This window comes from Phyllostomus discolor, chromosome 6, assembly GCF_004126475.2.
Source record: "Phyllostomus discolor isolate MPI-MPIP mPhyDis1 chromosome 6, mPhyDis1.pri.v3, whole genome shotgun sequence".
Taxonomy (NCBI): domain Eukaryota; kingdom Metazoa; phylum Chordata; class Mammalia; order Chiroptera; family Phyllostomidae; genus Phyllostomus; species Phyllostomus discolor.
In genome coordinates this window covers 146,515,824-146,537,431 of record NC_040908.2, presented here as the reverse complement: position 1 = coordinate 146,537,431, position 21,608 = coordinate 146,515,824, and the positions used below count along the sequence as shown (strand labels likewise).

At 48.3% G+C, this 21,608-nt stretch overlaps 1 protein-coding gene across 4 annotated transcripts in view; it reads right to left on the bottom strand.

Moving 5' to 3' along the window:
• Positions 1–21,608, bottom strand: part of KIAA1549L (KIAA1549 like) — a 231,739-nt gene continuing 210,131 nt past the window's right edge. For all 4 annotated transcript variants that reach the window (XM_028515516.2, XM_036029214.1, XM_036029216.1 and 1 more), the window contains exons 17-21: positions 16,886–17,236; positions 11,964–12,061; positions 9,586–9,734; positions 8,045–8,196; positions 1–6,411 (exon numbers count right to left, since the gene is read on the bottom strand). In XM_028515516.2, the coding sequence (XP_028371317.2) occupies positions 6,130–6,411; positions 8,045–8,196; positions 9,586–9,734; positions 11,964–12,061; positions 16,886–17,236 (1,032 nt within the window). In that variant the 3' untranslated portion in view covers positions 1–6,129. The remainder of the gene's footprint in view (positions 6,412–8,044; positions 8,197–9,585; positions 9,735–11,963; positions 12,062–16,885; positions 17,237–21,608) is intronic.

The window sequence follows — 21,608 nt, the reverse complement described above, 5'->3', positions numbered from 1 at the left end:
ATTTTATTTCACAATAAAAAAATTCTGACAGCATAAGAACACTCTGTTCCCGGCAGAGGCCAAGGACATACAAAGTTAATTAGAAAGCAAAGCCTTTAATGACAACAGCTACAGTCAGAGCTCCTGTTCAGTACTTGTCTTTGCCCAATGTGTCTCATGTGGTTGGTGAGGAGTCGCCAGTCTGGGCTTTTCACCCAGAAGCCCACGTACAAGTACTTTCGTATCCTTCAAATCACACACGACAGCAACACAACGCGGCTCCAGGTGAGGCTGGCTTTTGTGAGCACTTCCAAACTTAGGAACATCTTTTTTATTTTTTAATAGAATATAAAATTTAAAAATTGTATAGCACATTAGTTCAGTGGCTGGAAGGAGCTAACATATTTTGCTCAATAAAACGGAATTATGCAGCAAATACTTTAGTAAGAATACACTTTTCAAAGCATTTTTTACATACAGGATGCCACACGCTCCTTACGAACACCACTGGAGGTAGGAAGTGCTGACGTTGTCATACCCATTTCACAGATAAGGAGTCAGAGACTGGGTTACAGTGTGTTGACCAAGGCCTTGACCATTTATTATGCCTTTTTCAACATTTCCAGACCAATGATACTCCTCTGATTGCTTGCTACAAACCTGCTCTCATTTCGTGTGTGGGCTGAGGGTGAGTTTAGGCATCAGGTACAGATGGGGGGAAATAAGGGGAGGCAACAGTTAATTTATGTAAAATCCATTGATGGCCTCCTTCCATAGTTTACAAAAGGCTGGTCAAGGTCAAAGAATGAAAGTAATCGATTTCTAGATTTCATTGTATAATGGCTTTCACTGAAGTGTGGGTTTGACCTATGGAAACAAATTCTGCCACTTCCCAAATCTCTCTGTTTTTCAGACCTGCATAATCATAGCAACTTAATATCCTCACACTTGTTTCTAGCACTATTCATTCTATCCCATAAATACGCCTTTCCAGAAACGCCCTACATGTTAGCACTTAGCACAGACTAGGATTCTGTAATGTTTCACCTTAAGAAATCAAGAGACCTTTCCATTCTAGGGAACACTAACTTATACTTGGAAGGGCAGAGCCACGAGAAAATCAATTTCTCTGGAAACCAATTTTGTTTCCAAAGACTCTGTTGAGAGGCTCATGAGTTTTCTCATCCATGCAAATGTGTGGCCCTGAGCCACGTTAATAGCACCTGAGCTGAGATCATGCATTTCAATTTACAAGTATTTATCGTCTGCTGAGCAAGACCTTGCTAATCGGGCCTTGGTAAGAAATCCCGTCTTAGACCCAGCAGCAGTATCAGTAGCACTGGTGGTGGGTGGCAAGTGGTTGGGGCAGGTCTGGCCAGTCTGCCAAGGTTTCCAGCTCATGCATGTTTCACTGATGCACGAGTCAAGGATGCCTTCTCCTCTCTGCTGCAGTATCCCAGTATCCGCAGGGACTCTTCACCTGCAGGCTGGCATCCTAGGAGTACCGGTCATCTCCAGTCCACAGCAGGTTCCTTCTGAAGGTCCTTTCCCCTCATGAGCCCTCATCTGAGTACTAGCCCCCAACAAAAGCCCTCAATGAGAGGGCTGGTCCAGGGAGCCATGCTCTATTACATGACCCTGTGCTCCTTGGTTATAGCTGATTGGACAGACCCCTGACCCAAGGGTGCCTGATCCACAGGCAGATGAACTAGATCGATGAGGCTGTGGAGAATTTTCCCTAGGGGTACAGACATGGTAGTCAGGGAGGGATGGCTATTAAAGAGGAAAGATTGTGTGGGGTGGATCTGAGGGTGGACTTTCATCTGTACATCTACCAGTGAAAACACAGAGAGCTAGCAGGCCAAGGGAAGCGAGAGAACGGAGCAGAGAGGCAGAGAGAAAGAGATGAAAGCCCATATGGAGAGCACACGACAGCCACAGAGAAGACGCTATCTCTACCCCTTTCCCACACGGGAGCTCTGTTTTGTTTCTGTGAAACAACCCTGGATCTCCGGTCTACCCCTGAAAGTGTGAATTAGCAAGTGTGAATGGGCTTCTAGTCCCTGCAAAGTTCCTTGCCTACAGTACCTGTAAGATCAACTCAGAGGCAGAATTCAGTCTCTAATTCTTGTGTCCTGATTGGTCACTGATCCAAGCTAAATAACTGTCTTTCCCTAAGGATGTGTGACTGTATTTTGTAAGGGAAGTCCAAAGTAGTTTCTGGTGTGTGACTGAAGGAATGGATTAAGTTTAAATTCTGTTCTCAAACTGTTCAGCTAACATCTGTTATTTTATTCATTAAACATCGAGTGCCTGTGCGCTTTGTAGGGGGAAACAGCAGCTTATTTATCTGTAATCAATGTTTAAACCTTTTGATCCATGTCCCTAATTTCTGCCTGTTACAGAAGCATTTCCTTTAGCCAGGCATGTAAATTCCTCTCCTCCTCCACCTGTATTTTCTCTCAGAAGGTTATACTTTTAAAGACAAATCTAACCATTTCCTATTCATTCTTCCATCAAGATCACTCAGAAATTGTGAGTCCTTCTGCTGAATGCACCATATAAATACACCATATAACTTCTCCTGGGTCCAGAGTCCAGAGAATTGATTCTTACATAACCCACCCTGTTTTAGTCAGCTCAGGCTGCCGTAACAAAGTACCACAGAGTGTGTGGTTTATATACCACAGAAATTTATTTCTAAAAGAGGGCAAGAGAGCTCTCCAGGGAGAGGGGCATCCCTTTCATAAGGGCACTAATCCCATTCTTGTGGGCTCCACCCTCACGACCTGAGTACCTCCCAAGGCCCCGCCTTCTAATACCATCACACTGTGGGGTTAGGACTTCAACATATGAATTGGTGGGGGGGGGGGCACAAACATTCAGTCCATAGCACACGAGGAAAGAGGCAACTTCCTGCTCCGTAGGTAACACCGCCATCTCAGGTCACAGGTACCAGGGAACACACACAGAGTTTCTCCTGCAGCCCCAGGGTTGCCTCCCCAAACAGGACCCGGAACCTACTACCTCACAATGACAAGCTGTCACGCCCCCCCTGGCTGCCTGTCTAGATCCACGGCACTAAGACAGGAATCCATCCCGAGCTTGATCGCCAGTTGAGAATCCCATTCCCTTGATGGCACTCTCTAGAAAAAGGCAAAACGCGTTTCTTTTCAGAATGCAGAAAACTCACGTCGAAAGTACAAAGGTTCCAAAAATGTTTATTACACCACAAGTGCATTGTCCTCTATACGCTCATCTGAAGTTCTTTACCTACTCTATCATCTTTTTCCTTCACAAAGGCATAGGGAATGTCTCATATGACCCTTGTCTACTTTTTAAACTTCCTAGCATCGTTCAAAAACCACAGACAAGTCTGCAGGCAGCATGGTGACACGGAAAGCAAGTTGGATCATAAATTCAGGAGGCTTGGGCAGGCATCCCTGGGCAGGCCACTCTCCTTCTCAGGACTTTGGCTTCCTTCTCCAAGGTCGTCTGGGTCCTTGTGGCTTCTTCAACTGTCTGGAGGGCCACGAGGAACACAAGCCTCTGAGCTCTCATGGAACTCTATTCTAACTTCCACGAGGCACTTTTGACCGTTTGCCTTTTCTCGGAGCCAGCTGTCCAGGTATCTGTCACCTCCATGAGGCCAGGAGACTCTTCAGAGAAGGGGACCACATCTCAGTCACAGAATACCAAACAATGGCGTCTGTCTCCCCATTGGTGGGAATCCACGAACAGACTGACCTCATCAACGTAAGGTTTCCTCCCACCGACTTTCTTAAACCGGTGGTGTCTAGTTTGAGGGAGTGTCTGATGGAGCATGCTATATTTCTAGTTGTCTCCGTTGACTAACTCAGGATTTCATGGGGCTCCGTAAGACCTCAGTGATTTGTGTCTCCATCCGCCTAGCCAGCTGGGGCTGCAGCTTCACTCCCCGTAAGTCACTGGCACACCCAAAGCTCAGACACTATCGTTGAAGCATGTGCATATAGTTTAATTACACTAAGGTCTTAAAACTCCATTTTCACATACAATGTTTCCAGGCATTTACCGAGTAGACAAAGTACTGGGTTGAATGTCATTGCACTGATGAAATCTTAAGATTATTGATAAGGCGGGACAATGTAGCTGACTTTATCAGACTCATACCATTTGCATGGAAAGGCTGAGTTTCTTTGGCTCTTTGTTCATTCAAGTGCATTGAATACCAATTTGGATAGAATTAGGCGTTGTGTTAATCTGTCGATAAAATCTTGCACTGTCCACAGTGTTTTGCAAGCTGATTTAGGTTTTGGATTACAACAACTGGCCATTGGTAGAAATATACCATATATACACGTGGAAATTACAAAAATACATTTTATTTATAGCTGATTTTTTTTGAAGTAACAAAAAACTAACACTATGAAAGATCAATCAGCATACCAAAAGACACGACCTAAAATCATCCGAACAAGAGACTTGTTTGGGGATTCCATGACACACCTCCGAAAGGGCAATTTGCCAGTGGGAAATAAAAACAGCTTCTTTGAAAAGTCTGTGCTTTGACTTTGAATCTCCCGTTCTAATCAGTTCCTCTCCTACTCTTCTCTCAACGTTTAACTTCCCCCTTCCCTCAATAAAGACCAAAGAAACTCATGAGAATGGAAAGATGGGCTCAGGGAATGGATACAGCTGAAGCGGCAATGACCTTGGGTGAAGGCAGGACAGGACCTTGTTCCCTGACAGACACCAAGGGAGCCCTCACTGTGGTGCATGGCTCCCAAAGCTGGCGAAGAGACCAGTGTCTTCCCCCCGAGGCCACCTGCAGCCAGTAGTGTTTTGCTTTGTGCTGGCAGGTGCCTGTGGCAGGTGCCTCAGGCTGGGAGACACTGTCCACCCAGAGTGCCAGAGGCTGACTCGTCATGGCCGGGGGACTGGGGGTGGGCAGGTGACTTGCAACAGCACCCTCACAAGGTCAGCAGTCCTGCCATTTCAGCAAATGTCCCCTAGTGTCCATTAACCATGGGGGTTGGGGAGGGAGGGGACTGGCTAACTCCATACACTTTTTAAAATGTTATTTACATTTAAATGTAATTCAATAGATTTTCTGCATTCAGAAGCTTCTATAAGCAGAGGCTGCAGGCTGGGTGGACTGTGGTTCCACTCTCCCTGCTTCTAGCAGGCATCAGTTACTAGTTCCTTCTGTATCACCCGGCAGCCCAGGCTGGACATCGCTGCTGAAGAGACAGAGATTTTCTTGTAAAAGTCAATGTGTTTGTTTTCCCCAAAGAGAGAGAAGCTTCATTCTCAGGCCACCTTCATTGCAGGGCAAAGAGAAAGCTCCACCAATAACTGCTTTTCTTTTGTAGGATCCTAAACACTCACTCTTAGTGCTGCTTCTCTTTCAGTTACATCCCAACTTCCAGGGTACGCCGGATGCGGTGTAACAACACCTTTCCAAAAACCTGTCGACGCAAATCAGTCCTTCCCTCTCATCTCCTCTCTTTCTTGGCCTTTGTTTAATTAATGGAAGGAGGGGATCAGGACTATTTATAGGTTCAGTCATTGATAGCGCTGACTTTCATCCGATGCATCTGACTTTGAGTATGAATCTCGAAAAAGAAAAGGACTCAAGTTTCTTGGCTGGAGTCCGCGCCTCCCTTACAGACTGGAGGTGATTTTAACGATTACAGTCACGGCTGGATGAGAGAGAGAGTACAGTCTGGTGCTTAATCATACGCCTGCACTGCCTTTAACACAGAAACAGAGTTAACATGCAGGGGTCACCAAAGACAGAGCTATGTCCTTCGCCTCCTGGCGATTTATTGAAATGTGGCCTTGGACAGGAATCTGGAGATTAGCTAGTGTCTCTCGTGACTAAGGCTCCATAGGGAAATGTACCCATAGCTCAAACATTTAATATAACAGAATATCGAGCATACGGTCCCAAGCAGGGACTTCTTGACATACAATCAGTTGAATAAGTCGAGAATCCAGTTGTTCAAGAGTCTCCTCCATTTCCCAGAAGTCCCACTGTTCACTTTTTCAGAAACTTGAGGATGAGACAGACTCACCCACTGTGTATGCCGCAAGTCACAACACATCAGGCTCGAGAACCCCGAAGACTGTTTCCTCAGAGTCTGGCAGTCCGGCGGGGCTAAGGCATTAGACCTGGAACTCGAACATGTCCGTCTGTTTCTTGGCCAGCTTGGCCACCTCCTCCCGGATGGCCTTCACCAGGGCCGCCGTGGAGATGTTGGTCAGGGGTGTGTCGGACGGGTCGTTGTCTGCCAGGCTCTGCTGGGAGGCCGCCGTGGAGGGCACGGGGGCCTGCTCCAAGCTGGGGTGCATGCCGGCCGGCTGGCTGTACTGGCGAGGCAGCCTGGAGGGAGAGTTCTGCTGATAACGTGACCGGGGGTAAGCCTCGATGTACCCTGGGAGGGGGACCTGCAGAGAACGAGGGGAGAGAAGAGAGGCGCCAGGGATTAGGAAGGGGCTCGAGGCGTAGGCTGCACCTGATCCTGGAAGCAGGCAGCGAGTGAGGACAAGGAGAGAGATTCAGAACACAGAGGCCACATACCATTGTACAGATACAAAACCTGGAATCAGACTGGTTAGAAAATAGGTCATTGGAACTCACTGGATATGCTGGTGGGAACAAACTGGGGTCTAGATCTGAATCTACCTGGTTACCTTTTTAATATAACCAGAATCCAGTGAACAGAATCATAAAAAAAGTTACAGTACTCTGGAGAAATCTGGTGGGGGCAATAATTCTGCAAACCATCAGAGACCACCTTACCAATGTCCTTTTAGTATAATAGTGATGCTGAATCATTTGCTAAAGGCAACTTAAGTTATGTTCCTCTTTTAAAGATGGTATATTAAAATATTTTAGAAGTTAAAGGGGTAGGCTTTGGTCATCAGGAAAATTCATGTATGTAGAATAACTTCACCCTGGTGATGTCACTTAGATGGGACATCACTACAGTCAGGACAGACACCAACACTGAGGTTGAGTCGAACCTGTAGGGGTGGAAAGAATGGATCCCAGGAGCTTAGGCACCGAGGAAAGATGACACAGGCCTTGGGTGCTAACACTTCTCCTAAATCTAGAATGGATTTCAGATGCTGAGACCAAACCCTAACATGACACACAGTCCTGGGCCCCCCCACTCCCCGGTTTGGCCTGGAGAGACAGCCTGCCTCTCTTACCCACGCTGGCTGATCCCCCATAGGGATTGGGGCAACCCGCTCTAGGGGCCATCAGTGTGCCCTTTCGTTCATGGATTTGTTTGTTTGCTCTCACTTAGTAGCCCTTGACAGGTGGCTCGGAGGCAGGCTTGGGTGTGGACCCCCAGGTTCATAGGGTTGCTCCCCTCTGTAGCCCAGTAGAGCCAGGCCCACTGGGCCACGTGCTCCTACTGCAATGACGGCAGAAACCAGGGGATGACGGCAGCAACCAGGGGATGACGGCAGCCAGTTTTCGGCTGGAAGTCAGGCAGAAAGCCTCAGGGGATCCACGCAACACAATTCGGTCTTGAGTCTCTAACACTTCATTTTCCTGGTATTTCATCTAAAATGTGTATGGAATTTTAAAGCTAAAAGGAACAAATTTATAAAGGCTTTGCAGCCAGACAGATGAGGTTTGGAATTTGGCCCTAGCCCCCTACAAAAGCTGTGCGGCTTCAGATTAGGCCTCAGTGTCCTCATTAGCAAAATGAGACACATCACGGGAACAATAATACCGACCTGATTTGATAGAATGGCTGTGAAGATTAAGGAAGATCATATAAATAAAATAACTGACACGGTGTCTCGCACATAGAAAACATCCCCCAAATGCTGGTTATTATAAACATTTATTAGATCAAGGTTGCCCTGCTAGGAGAGGTAGAACCTGGCAGGTCTCCAGCTCCTCTGTCAAAGAACAACCCGTCTCACCTGTCCCCTCACACGTCCCCTCTGAGATGGCTGACGTCAGCCATCTGGTTGGTGAAAGGCGGGCTGAGATAACAAAACGCCCAGTCTCAGCCTCTTGTCCCCTGCCCCCCTGCAGAGTGTCCAGCAAGGCTCTCACCGAATCGGCCCACTGGCTCGGGAGCTCGTTCTCCCCCGAGTAGGACATCCAGGCCTGGTTCCTGTAGGACGAGGGAGGCGTCGGGATGAAGTAGCCGGTGAAGCCCGGTCTGTTGGCAGCTGGGATGGCAAACACTGCCGGCACCGTATTACCTGGCATGGAGGAGATGGATGGGAGAGATTAGGCTACAGCCCACCCACTCGGCTGACATTTGCACAAGCCGGGGAAGCTAAGAAACCGGCGGTGGGCAAGGTGAGGGGGGACAGAAACTCTGGAATTGGGGGAGTTGGTAATGGGGGGGCAGCAGACCTCCACCTGTAGCCCCAGCCTTGTTCACCTGCCCGGTCAGTATGAAAGGCACGAACTGCTATGCCCCAGACCTGTGGCTCTAGAGAAAGGATCGCTGAGCTCCCCTCACTGGGCCCTCACCAAGTCCCCCAGCCCCATCCCAACAGTTCAGGCCTGGCGACAAGAGGAAAGGACACCTCTGTGTCCAGGTGCCTTCCTCCTAGGAGGGTGGCTATTTCTAATGAGCCGAGAAAGGGGACCAAAAGGAATGGATTCCACTGGTGACACTTCCAACCGGTGCTTGCAGTTTCAGCTTAAAAGGTAAGGTTTGAATAAAGTAAAAGGCCAATCAGGGCATGTACAGACCTCCATGTTCGTTTCAGCATTGTTTGTAATAATAAAAAATTGGAAACAACCAGTACGTCCCTCACTAGGGGAAAGGATAAACCGAGGCACATCGTGTAGTAGAGTAACACCGCGTGGCAGTTCCAGTGAGGGAACCAGACCTATCTGCATCCAGCAACCCGGAGAAATCTTAAAAACAGTGTTGAGTCAAGAAAACGCAGTGCAAAAGGAAATGTACAGCTAGATATCAGTTATGTAGATGTAAAGTATATAAAGCATTAACATATACTGGTGATGTTCAACAGATGTGCCCCAAGAGTTTTCAAAACATGCAATACCTGACTTATCTAGTTAGGAGCACTAATCTCTTTTTTCCCTTAGATTGCCAAACAAAAAAATGACAACAGCTAAACAGAACAATAGCCATCTGGTGTAAATAAATCAAAATTATGCCTATTTTTTTGCTTGATTAGCAAAAAAATATATTTTCTGGTGTGCCACAGAGCGTTAGCAAGTAGTTTACGGGTGCCACGAGATGGGAAAGGCTGCAGACCGCTGGTGGGTACTGTCGTGTAGGCATGCATATGCGGGAAAAGGTTAACGCCCAGGGCTCACGGACTGTGCTTACCTCTGGGGAGAAGGGGAGCGAGATGGGGGTGGATGGTTGTATCTATAATGCTCTAAAAAATATACAATTAAAAAGCCCCTAAAATCTGGCAAAATGTTAACCTATACCCTGACTGTAACCTATCAATATTCTGTCACGTTTCAGATCTTTTTAAGAAGTAAAAGCAGAAGCTCTCCAGGAATGCAGTTGCTTGGAGTCCTGAGGGCGGCAGGTAGAAGGTGGAGTGTGGATTCACGGAGGCGCGGTTGGGGTGGGGGGGGCCTTTTCTCCTGTCGCCCACCTGAGTAATTTAACGCCGACTGATCCAACTGCGCCACGGACACAGGGCCTCTGGACACGTGCGCGAAGGAGGGGCTGTCGTGTAGCTGGGTGGGCTCAGGCCCAGAGGACTCAGCCATCCTGGTCTTGCTGCCGACGTCCGAGGTGGACCTGGGCAGGCAGAGGGCTACGTTAGCCGCTTCCCCGGGGCAGGGCTGTCACCTTGGAGAGCCGCAGCAGCCTCCAAGCCCCCGGAGGGTGGGGTCCTCCGGTCCGGATTTGCTCCCCGATAACAAAGGGGGCCAGTGCACCCAGACCGGTAACAATCATCACCGAGGGGGGTGTATTCTTTGATATTCAAGGTCGGTGCCCCGCTGAGGGTGGCTTTGTGTCTTCAGGGAGTATCATATTTAATTTACACAGAAAAATTAAGCCGAGCAATTAGCGCTGGGTATTAGCTGGGGGGATGGTCGACCTGGGAGGTGATGACATCATCGGCAGCCAATGAGAAGGTTCCGTCTGGAGTGCGAGGACCCTTCCCCCCTCCAGACACCAACACTGGGACTTGGTGGGTGAGGGCCGGGTCGGGGTGTGGGAGCGAGGAGCCTAGGAAGCTCCAAGCACAGGAGCCTCCTAGCACTTTAGCATTTCCTGAGCGTTATGAATAAGAACACACTTTTTCCTTTTTTTTTTTTTTTTTGGTCCCAGGCAAGCAGAGAATCTGGCCCGTTTAACACACCGTATTTCCACTTAGCGCTCAGAAAGCCATGGAAGAAGAGGGCAGCCTGGGCTCCACGGGCCGCCTCTTCCCTTATTGTAAAGGGTGCTTTAGCCACAGACTCCGTCTTCCCTTTCACAGAGAGACTCCAGGCTGCCCTAACATTAAAATGGCAGGGAGGCAAAGGCAGCAGGTGGCAGGCTGCCAGCCACGGGGGTGGGGGTGGGGGGGGGAGCCTCAAAACAGAAGTGTGAATCTCTGTGAAGCAGAGGGGTTTGTGGAGAGGGCAGTGACCTCCTGATACCTGGCGAGGATGGCAGAGGGTGCAGGGCATGGGAGGAGACTGGTGGTTGGGAGAAGAAATGAAATAGACACTGGCCTCGAGCAAACCTACCACAAATGGTGGGTGTGGAGCTCCTCCCAGCCCAGACCCTCAGGAGTAACTGAGAAGCCCTGTGCTATTCCCCGGGGAGGGTTAAACACAGAGGCTGTGATGATGTAGCTGTCTCTGGGTGGGCACGCACTGGAGGCTCAGCAATAAGGGGCGGGTCTCCCTTTCTTTCTCAATCCCTCCCTTCTTCTCTGGCCTGCTCATTCCCACAGCCCTGGCTTCCCTCCTACTATTCCCAGCATCTGCTACCTGTCCAAAAAAACCCCTCCCAGGAGAATCCCTGGGTTCTGCATTGTACACCCAGTCCCCTTTGAGGGTTCCCGGAACCTCTGAGATAATTTAGGTTATTGTTCTCATTTCACAGATAAGGAACCAGGGACCAGACAGGTGAGCAACTTGGCATTACAGAGCCAGTTACTGGCAAGTTAGATGGAACCTGGTCTTCTGCTTCTCAGCCCACTCTGAGCTCAGCTGGGGCCAAGTGGTGGGTGGTGTGTGTACACAGCTGGGCGTTCTAGACTGCTGCAAACGAGGGCAGGGTTGTCGCTGAGGGAAAGTCGTTTCTCTTCCCTGTTTTTACAAATGCAAACCAGTGGTTCACAGAGAGGGTGTGACTGGTGTGACCAGTGTAACGGGCAGGCAAGGGTACGAAGGCAAGGGCAGTGGCCTGTACGTACCCCCTGGGACCAGATGTGCCTCCCAGCCCTGCACAAGATGACTATTTCAGTTTCTCCCAGGGCTCATGGCCTTTGCGTTGTTTGTCTATCTTTATTAAAAACACGTGCTTTTTATATTACAGAGCAAGGAGAATGCTGGACACATCTGAGTTCATGTGCTTTCAGCCTCTCCCTTTTGGAGGTCCTGAGTTGGGGTGGGTGCTGAGACAGGCGGCTCCCTGGCCCCTTGGACACCACTCCTAATAACAAAGGGACTTCTGGATGTGCACACATGACAGGAGGTGCCCAGGCTTGAGGCAGCCATTGTGGTGGCCCAAGCTGGAGTAATTTTTAGATGTTCAAGGTCAAAGATGGGGCTTTCCATGTATGGGGTGGTTGACCCCGGGTTTCTTCAACTATGGGTTCTACGGGACTTTCTATTTACGATGACAAAAAGCCAGCAAGCCCTCTATGGCCCCCACTCCCTTCACAGCACTCGGGGCGCCCCAGGCACATGGCCGTCTGCGCAGGTGGTGCGTCCAGAATGGGACACAGCATGAAGGAAGTGTGTCAGGTCGGGGTACACAGGACCAAATCATTTCCAAATATTCTAAACAAGGAAAGGACTGTGTTACCGCCTGAGAGATGCAACAGCCACAGGGCCGGTCCGGGGAGGTACAGGTGGAGGGGGAGAGCCCATGACCATTTCAGGAAGCTGGGAAAACCTGTAGGCCTGTGAAAGAGACAAGCAAGTAGAGGGAGATGTGTTAAAAACCCAGAGTCGATCAACACACATGTTGTTATTTACAAGGGAAGCAAACTTCCAAGGGGCAGGCTTTCCTTCCCTCCTCAGAGTTTCCCCCCGATCTTCCTTACCATGTTCCCCAGCCCCTTCTTCTATCTCATCTCCTACCACTCTCGCCTTTGCTCAGGCCGCTGTAGCCACAGAGCCCTTCAATCGTTCTTTGCCAAGGTGTTCTTGGCAATCAACTATGCCGAGTTCTTTTCTGCCCGGGCTTTTGTACATGCTGCTCCTTCTCCCTGGTGTGCTTTCAACGGCGCCTGTTCATTTATTATCTGCCACTGCCTAGACTGTAATGAGGGCAGGGACTTTGTTGCCAGCCGTATCCTCACTCCTGGAACAATGCCTGCTGTATCAAAGATGATCAATAAATATTAGCTGAATGAATGAATGACTAAATGAGCCACTGATTGCGTTCAACTTTCTCACTCATGGAAATAAGGTTTAATGGGGGAAAGCAGTGGGTTTGGAATCAGGAGGTATGGGTGGAGGGCCTGCTTTGCTGATGAATAGACCTTATGTCTCTAAGCACATGAGGTGACCTCTCTGGGCCTCAGTGTCCTTCTCTGAAATGGAGCAAAGGCGCTTGCTCAGAGGGGCACTAGGAAGATGAGGCAAGTCAGTGCATGTGTAAGTATTTTGCAACCTATAAAACGCCATTCAAAGATAAAGGATTGGAACGGTCTCAAAAATGAAACCTTTCATCAACACTTGAGGGGGTAAGAGGACAACGGTCAGTGATGGACAGGATCAGAGAGCCAGGCCACAGCCTTCCTAGCATGAGAAAATCCGGAAACGCTCTCTGGGAAGACAAAGCCTAACTTGTGCTTCTCATTCATCCTTTTCTTTAGGCACCATGGCCTGCCAGCCCTCTTGGGGAACAAGATGACAAGACTAAAACCAAAGGCATCCGGACAAAAAGCAGCAGTGGAGGGAATCTATAAATAGGATGCTTTAGACCGAATGAGTCTTCTCCCTTCGGCATTACGGCAGACGGCATCCTTGTAAGGGCCAGCCCACTAAATAACAGCAAGGTCCTGGATAAAACATACCTTTTGAGCACAGTGGGATTTGCAAGATGTAAGGGAAATTTCAAAGGCTCCGTTCCACCTTTCATATTTGCTTGCTGCTCACTATTGCCACCTCTGGTTTCAATTCATGGTTTTATTTCAGTTCACAGAGGTGTGTGTGTGGTGGGGCGGGGGGGCGTGGTGCTCTGGTGAATTTGGCCCCTTCATTACCTGCATGACGACACTCTGAACCCTCAGGTTTTGCTGAGAATTTAAAAATCATTGTGCTGGACATCCTCCCAGCTTTGCATTCCTTTATTATCAACAAACCAACAAATAAGGACATACCTTTCCCAAAACAAAGAAAGGGATTTAGAGTCCCTCCTCTCTCTTCTGACCTCTCACAATCGGTGGTTTACAGTTTGTTCATTCAGAAAGACAATACAATACTTAATAAATGATAACAAGAATAAACTCTGTTTCAAGTACTCACAACTGTAAACTTCTTTTTGCCCTACCCTGTATGTGAGAAGATTAGAGTGTTTTCTAAAATCTCAATGAGAAAACCCTTCCCCCCTAAAAGTGGGTACTAATTTAATGGGCAATTAGAAAACTGTCATGTGACTGCCATGGAATAGTATAGTACAGTGATAGGTTTGTAAGGGTCAGTGCAAATCTGTTTAATTTTCTGAAGAAAGGACTTGGACCCCAGACTGACGGGAGCGCCGTGGCTGTGGCCTCCTCTTCCGGGAGGCCGTGCTCCTTGAACCTGCCCAGCCCGGTCCCTGACAGCAGAGGCAAAGGCCGATTCCTGAGATCTGGGCATTGCCCTAGAGCTGGGGTGTCCAGCTCATTTTCACCGGGGGCCACAGCAGCCTCACGGTTGCCTTCAAAGGGCCAAAACAATTTTAGGACTGTATAAATGTAACTACTCCTCAACTGTTAAAGAGTTGAAATTACATTCGACCCTTTGAAGGCAACCCCGAGGCTGATGTGGCCCCTGGTGAATATGAGTTGGACACCCCTGCCCTAAAGCCTTCTGTTTGAGCTTCAAAATTATATTAAGAGTTTCACATCATTCCACCCACATCTCGGGAAACAGGACGGAAAAAGACGTCCCATGTTCATCCCATTTCCTTTATTGGCTGTACTCTCTGGATTTGCATATCGCAGACTGAGAAGATGACTTCAAGACCAATCTGTTCTCTTGATAATGTCTCACTTTCCCCAAATTGGCTTTTACTTAATGAAAGACCTTGCTGACCAGCAAACAAGTATTCTGGCCCCGCTGGTCATCTGGCTTCTCACTGCAGGTTTGAGAGTTAGTATTCTCAATGACAAAGCAGGTGTTCTGAGCCTGGTCAGCATGAGTCCAAGTCCCAGGATCTGAGCACTCTGGAGTGAATGGACAAAACAGAAACTGCATACCTGTTGACCTCAGGACTGGTCCCCACCCAAACGCAGCCACCCCTGCTCCAAAGGTTCAGTTTCAAATAAACTTTGGTCTCTCCTGCTAAAGCTTACTCAATATGAAAAGATTAGGCTAGAGGATAACATTCTAAGGGAGGGCATGACAGAGAGAGAGAGAGACAGAGGGCATCTGGAGCAGTGCCAAGGGAAGATACCTTGGTGACCCGGGAGTGAGGAGGCAGAACTGGAACAAAGGAGAATAAGGAAATTCACAACACGATGCAGACCATGTAGTTACACAGCCCACCACCTGTTCATTAACTGCCAGCATAATGTGGACTTTGGGCAGGTGTAATAAGGTGGTTTGATGTTATCACAAGGCTCCACAAGCCCACAGCTGTCCCAGGTAAGATGGATCACAATGGAATCAGTAGAAAGCAGAAAAGCTCGCTGGTTAAGAGTATGGGCTCTGGCACCAGACTGTGTGGCCTGGGGCCCCAGCTCTGCCCCTTTCTGGCTGTGTGATATGAACAAGCTGTGTAACCTCAGCTTCCTCATCTGTAAAATGGGGGGATAAAACTAGCACCTGTGTCAGAGGCTTATAGTGAGAACAAAATAAAGGAATTAACATACACAGGACACCTAGAGCAGTATCTAGTAGCAGTACCTAGAAACAATCAATGGTAGCTTTTATTAAGTAATTACTTATCATAATGACAATTTATAAAATGCATTAATGAGTAACCCTTGGGGAAGGCTACGACACAGTACAAGGTGGGGGGGGTGGATATGTACAGGTACAAAGCATTGTCATTATGTTTTGGGAACCGCCCTGCCTGGTATCAGAAGCTGTAACCCCCACCAAGGCTAAGGCTGAGGGAACGATCTTGGAACCATAAGCCACCAAGGAGACAAAAGCTTATCTCCCTGGCAGGAGCGCTGCTTATGCTACTTTACCCTGACTGGCCCCCAATGCTTGGTCGGTTAGCCAATGACCAGTAAGATTCCCCAAGGGGGGAATGATCTAAGACAGGCACGGTCACATGGGAGGCCCCTAAGGAAGGACTTTGGGGGCTACAGAAAAAGGGGGTGATGGACCCTTGTCCCTCGGCTTTGACATAGCCTGAGTCCTCATTGGCTGCGAGAAAATCTCCTAATCTCTTGGCTGCCTTACTTCCCTTGCTCTGCCTAAGCCTGAAACAATGACAGGGTGGTGCAGCTCTGTGCTGAAAAGGGCGGGTTCCCCGAGTGATCAGGCCTAAGAAAGAATATGTAAAATCCTGTGAAACCTTCTTTGTTTAGAATGCTCTCAGTTGAATGATAAGGGTCCAAGGAAGAAGTAAGTTTGTTCCTCAAAGTTTTACAGCTCTTTGACTCTGACTCAGAATAGGCCCTTAGACTTCCTTGTTATCTACGGTTTGATCCTTACTTTCCAGCAATGAATAATGAGCTTTACTCGAATTCTTATGCAAACGAACCCAATAAAAGCCTGCGGGTGGAAGAACAGGATGCTCCCCACTAGAGAGAGTGGTCCGTTCCTACTTCCCTACAGGACCTGGTTGTCTCTGTGTATGTTTTTCTCACGTGTTGCCAAGCCATCCGCAGCGTTCCGTGGTCACTGCTGGTCGGTGATCACATCAATTACAATCTATGGCTTATAATACTAAGTCTGTCCTTTAAAATTGTTGTTTAAATCATGGAAGCTTTTTGTCATTGGGTGCTTTCTTAATACTGAAGGGCATGCAGTTGCCACTAAATGAAATAATCGTGACCAATGCTTCTATGGCATTTACTGTGTGCTTGGCATTCTAGTACTTCACATATATATCAACTCGTTTAATCTTTACAATAACCCTAGGAAGTAGGTTATTTTTGTTTGTTGATTTCATCTGTAGAGAATTTAAGTCACACTCCTAAGTGACAGAGCCAGTGAATGGCAGAGCTGGGACTCAAAGTCAAGCCACCCACTCCCGGGGCACCTGCTCTGAACCACCAGCTCTGCGATGCATTTTGACATTTAAAACAGGTCCTCACACTTGGAAATGTAGGAAACCACCAGTGCATGAAGAATGAGGTCAGCCCTTCACAGGAGGGCAGATAGGAAAGGAAATTTACCCTGAAATGTATTACACAAGGGCTTTCTGCGTGCCTGTGCCCACAGGACTACAAGGCTAAGGCCTGGAGCATGGGTAGAGCATGGGATGAGAGCCCAGACAAGTTACGTCTCCAAGTCCCAAGGTGACTTATCTCTGGAAGTCCCCTCTCTGAGACTCCTGTTAGAAGACCCGGGGCAGGACTGACCTGATAATAGCGGGCAGGCAGGATTCTGACTTACCGGCCGGGGCAGACTGTACTGGTACATTTCTGGGCGGTAGGTGGGCACCCACTGCACCCCAGCCCTGGGCCGAGTCATGGTCCCTGGAGCGCTGGTCACCACCTCGGAGTAGGGCAGGTGCTGTGTTGAGCCATAGGCCTCCTGGTGCCGGCTTTGGCCTGCGTGGCCTGCAGACGCCAGGCTGAAGGCCTCCTCCAGCAGCATGTGCATCTGCTGCCTGACCTCATCGATGGAGGGCTGGGAGCTCAGTGTGGAGGTCTCGGAGTGGCCTTTCACTTGCCTTGACCTGGTGTAGCCCCGAGGCTCATTGACCCGGTCGATGTTGGTTTCCTCTATGATTTCCGGCTCGGTCTGTGGGATCAAAGAAATGCCCATTGATTTGTTAATTAATTTCCCTTTCCATTAATGCTACCTGTAATGGGCTGTAAAATGTTCAGCTTGGACCGGTGATATCAGGCACACGTGCTCATTTAAGCTCTATCCCAGGTGTCCTATCCAGGATCCACACGATGGGGTAGTCAGCTACCACCAGATCAGTGAGGCCACACTTCAGCCATCCCCGGGCACATCGGTTACCCAGAGATCAAGCAATGCCACCGGCTTTGCTAACTTCGTTGATGACATTAATGGTATTCTCTAAAACCTTTTAGAGGCAGTCTCTGCTCTTATGCCTTTTAGGTAAGGGAAATCTAGAACGTTCTGCCATCTATACTCCAAGGGTTGGCACTCTAGATTCTAGACTAACTTTCCAAACGGTCCTGGGCCCAGCCATTGGTTAGCAAATTGCTGGTTGCCTGATGCTAGTTTCAGAAAGAAAAACAAAACCTGCCCCCAGGTCACTGATCTCAAGGAGTGGCGCCCACTGACGCAGAAGCTCTGGGGGCGAGACACGACACCTGTGCCTTGACAAACCTACCTGGAGATTCTGATGCCGGATGAAGTTTGAGACCCACTATCTAAAGTGTTCTCCCACCTTCCTCCAGTGACCCTTTCATTTGGGGAGCAGTGACAGTACCTATGTGGGCAGGGAGCTAGGACTTGGTACTTCCAGAGCAAGCTGCATGGGCTGTCTTACGCCTGCCTGCTAATGAATGCTTATTTAACAAGCCTTCAGGTGTGGCAGATTTGGGTCTGACACTGGCTTTTGTGATAACCTAATGGGGGGGCCGTGGGACAGCAGTTAATCCACGGCCATTTCAGGTATGTCTATGGCTACCACTGTCAGCTAAAGGCACTTGAGGGTCCTGTGAGCATAAATTGGCATAGATCAGTTTGCCACCCTGTTCTCCATTCATTGCTTCAGTCCAGTCACCCCCTTTATGCACGGGGGGTACATCCCAGGACCCCAGTGGATTCCTGAAACCACAGACAGTACTGAACCCCATATAGTGTGGGGCAAAAGTAGGTTTAAGTTGTGAGTGTGCAAAACACAGTTTATTCTTGTATTATTATGTATTATTACATTATTTTCCATATGAATGACTATAAACCTACTTTCGCCTGCCCCTGTGCATACTGTTTTTTCCTAAGTATACATACATGCACATATAACTATAACATTTAATTCATAAATTAGGCACAGTAGCAGATTAATAATAATAACTAATAATAAAATAGAATAGAATAGAATAATTATACTGTAATAAAATTTACATGACTGTGGTCTCTCTCTAATAATTGCTCTGATATAACTCTGATGGCTACTAAGTGACCCCTGGGCAGGGAGCAATGACTGTCGTATCCCCTGACTCCTTAGTCCAGGGTTGCCTCGGAGACTGTCCTTGCACTCTGAGATCCGTGTAGGTGCCAGATGGGTGGCCGAGAAGCCCCAGTGCGGAAGCAAGAGATAAGGAACTGCTGACGCGACGCAGCCACACTGCAGCAGTGCCACCGCCGGGGCTGAGTGCTGTGCCGAGAAGATAAAAGGGCAGAAAAGACGTTCCGCTCCAGAGGCACTTAACTTTTCCGTGTTTCAGTTTCCTTGTCTGTAAATGAGGGTAATCATGAGACCAGTCTCCAAGGGTTTTATGAGGATTAAATAGGATGATGCCTATAAAGATTTTAGAACATTAGCACACAGGAAAACATGTAGCAGCTGGTCATCATCATCATCATCGCCTTATTACTTTTATTCAATCCACTGTACATATTTCTCATGTGATGACTATGTATAAAGCACTCACATATATTAGATCGGGCACCTACAAGGGAACACCGTCAGTGTTCCCATTCATGAAGGAAAGTCCTTCCCTCCTTAAAACCTAGATGTGGCAGGTCAGACTCTCGTCATTTTACATATTTTAGAAAGTTGTTTACTTTTCTTTAGTATTACATTAATGTATGCTCATAAAGGAAGAAATCAAAACTACAGAAAGCACAGAAAAGAAATCAGACATTTCCTGTTATCACCCAGGGTTAGGGCGTGGCTATAGTTCAAGATCAAAAGACAAGGCTCTCTGTCCACCTTCAAGTCTAGATCTATCAACGAATGTCTAAGGCAAGTAGTTTAGAACGCTATTTTTATGTTAACATGAGTACGGACACATTTATGGAGTGCAATGCAAAGTTACCTTTATGATAATAAACAAGAACTCACAGATATTTCACACCTGGGGCACACCTGCAAGTCTCGGGTTGGGGATGCCCCGGGGCATGTTTGCATTGGAGCTCTTTCGGGAAATGTGCTCTCTGAAGGTCTGGCGATACCTTTGAGGGCAGTAAATGCAGCTTCTGAAAAGCATTTTCTGCAAGATGCACAGAACACCATAAACTGAATTTCAGATCCTGAAGAGACTTCAGAAGACCGTTTAATTCAAGCCCACTTTACAGATGAGGAGGCTGAGACCTGAGTGTTTAACTGACCTAGCCAAAGTCACCCAGAGGTGGCAGTGGCAAAGCCTGGCTCTCCTAGCTCCTGTCCCTGGCTGCATCCATTGGCCAAGGAGAGAGGTCTGCACCAGGTCCTTCTCTCATGGCCCTCAGGAGAAACCAACTTGCTGACACCTTGACTTCAGACTTCCAGCCCCCAGAACTCTGAGAAGGGAAGTTTCATTGTCAGGTGTGTATACTCTGCTATGACAGCCCAAGCTGACTACTACATCGGCTTTTTGGCTGAAGCCTTGCTTGTCAGGAGATGCGGCTGGAGAGGGAGGCAAGGGCCAGATCCTGAAGGCCATGGTCAGAAGGGTAGACTGTTTTCAAAGGCCAATGAAAAGTTCTTGAAGAATTTTAAGCAGAGGAGAAATGTGATGGAAATGTATGGGAGGTGGGTTGGAAGACCCTTACAGGCAAGAAGAGATGGCAGGGGCTCCGGTTAGGGTGGACCAGGACAGAGAAGGTGTGGATGAGTTCACAAGAGATTTTGGAAGAGCACTGACAGGATTTGATAGATGAGGTGTGAGGTTGAAGTAAAGGAAGGAGTCAAAGCTGAGACCTTTATTGAGAACGGGCATCTTGCTACATGGGTGTCCTGGATACTCCCTGAGCTCCCCAAGCGTAGGTGTTCCTCTGGGCCCTTCCGTCAGGAATGCTCTTCCCCCAGGGGTCAGCCTGTCTGCCTCCCTCATTTTAGCTCTCTGCTCAGAAGTCGCTTTCCCAGAAAGCCCTACGCTGGTCGACCCATAAGGAGCACCTCTTGTTCCTCTGCCTCCACCTTGCCCTGCTTTATGCTCCTCCTCGGCACCCTGACGTTCCGCATACAGCTATGTGTCCACATGTTTGTTATCTGTCCCCTTACTGGAATTTGAGTTCCAGGAGGGCAGAGCTGTTGTTGTTTCCTGCCGCATCTCAGAATGGCAAATAGTAGGACTTTAATAAATACATGTGGAATGAATGAATGGCAACCAGTCTTAAAATAGAGCCTGGAGAATTTCTGCTCAAGTCTTTAATGGTTAAAGACATTTATGTGTGTTTAAAATGAATGAAACAGCCCTGGCTGGTGTGACTCAGTGGACTGAGTGCTGGCCTGTGAGCTGCAGGGTCAGGGCATGTGTCTGGGTTGTGTGCCAGGTCCCCAGCTGGGGGCGGACCAAAAGCAACCACTTGTTTCTCTTACACATCGATGTTTCTCTCTCTCTCTTTCTCCCTCCCTTCCTCTCTTTCTAAAAAGAAATAAATAAAATCTTCACAAAGAGTCTAAGGTGAATGAAACCACCTTATTTAAAATGGACCTGGAGAGGAGGAATGAAGGACTCTTGAAGCCAGGTATTCTAGACTTCCCTGAGTTACGGGCCCCGGAGTGGATAGATGTCTTACAAGGTCCTACTTTGCAGGATGCACAAGGGTGTGCAATATCACTTTGCCTCACCCAGACACTTCATTTCTGGAGCACAAGAATTTGAAGGCTCTCTCTTCAAAATTTGCTTCAAGGCAGTGATTTTCAGCTCGGTGTCCATCACCATTTCATCCAGCAAGGAGAACGGATTACGAACAAATTCTGCCACTTCACAGCAAAGACCAAGTAGGGGTTTCAGCAAGACAGATTTCTGGGCCCCTTAGCCGTGATGAACCGCTCCGGCTCCATGTCCACTTCTGTCTACACTAAATCAGGTCCTCTGGGCCCCATAAAACAGTGCTGCCTCTCTCCACTTGATGCCTGCTCTGGCTGTTTAACAGCCTCATTGCAAGTGCTGCCTGTCATCGAGGAAACAGAGACATATTTGCAAAGTTGCCCCTGGAAACCAAACCTCAGGGGCTCTCACTTCCTCTTCAGGGAGAAGCGCTG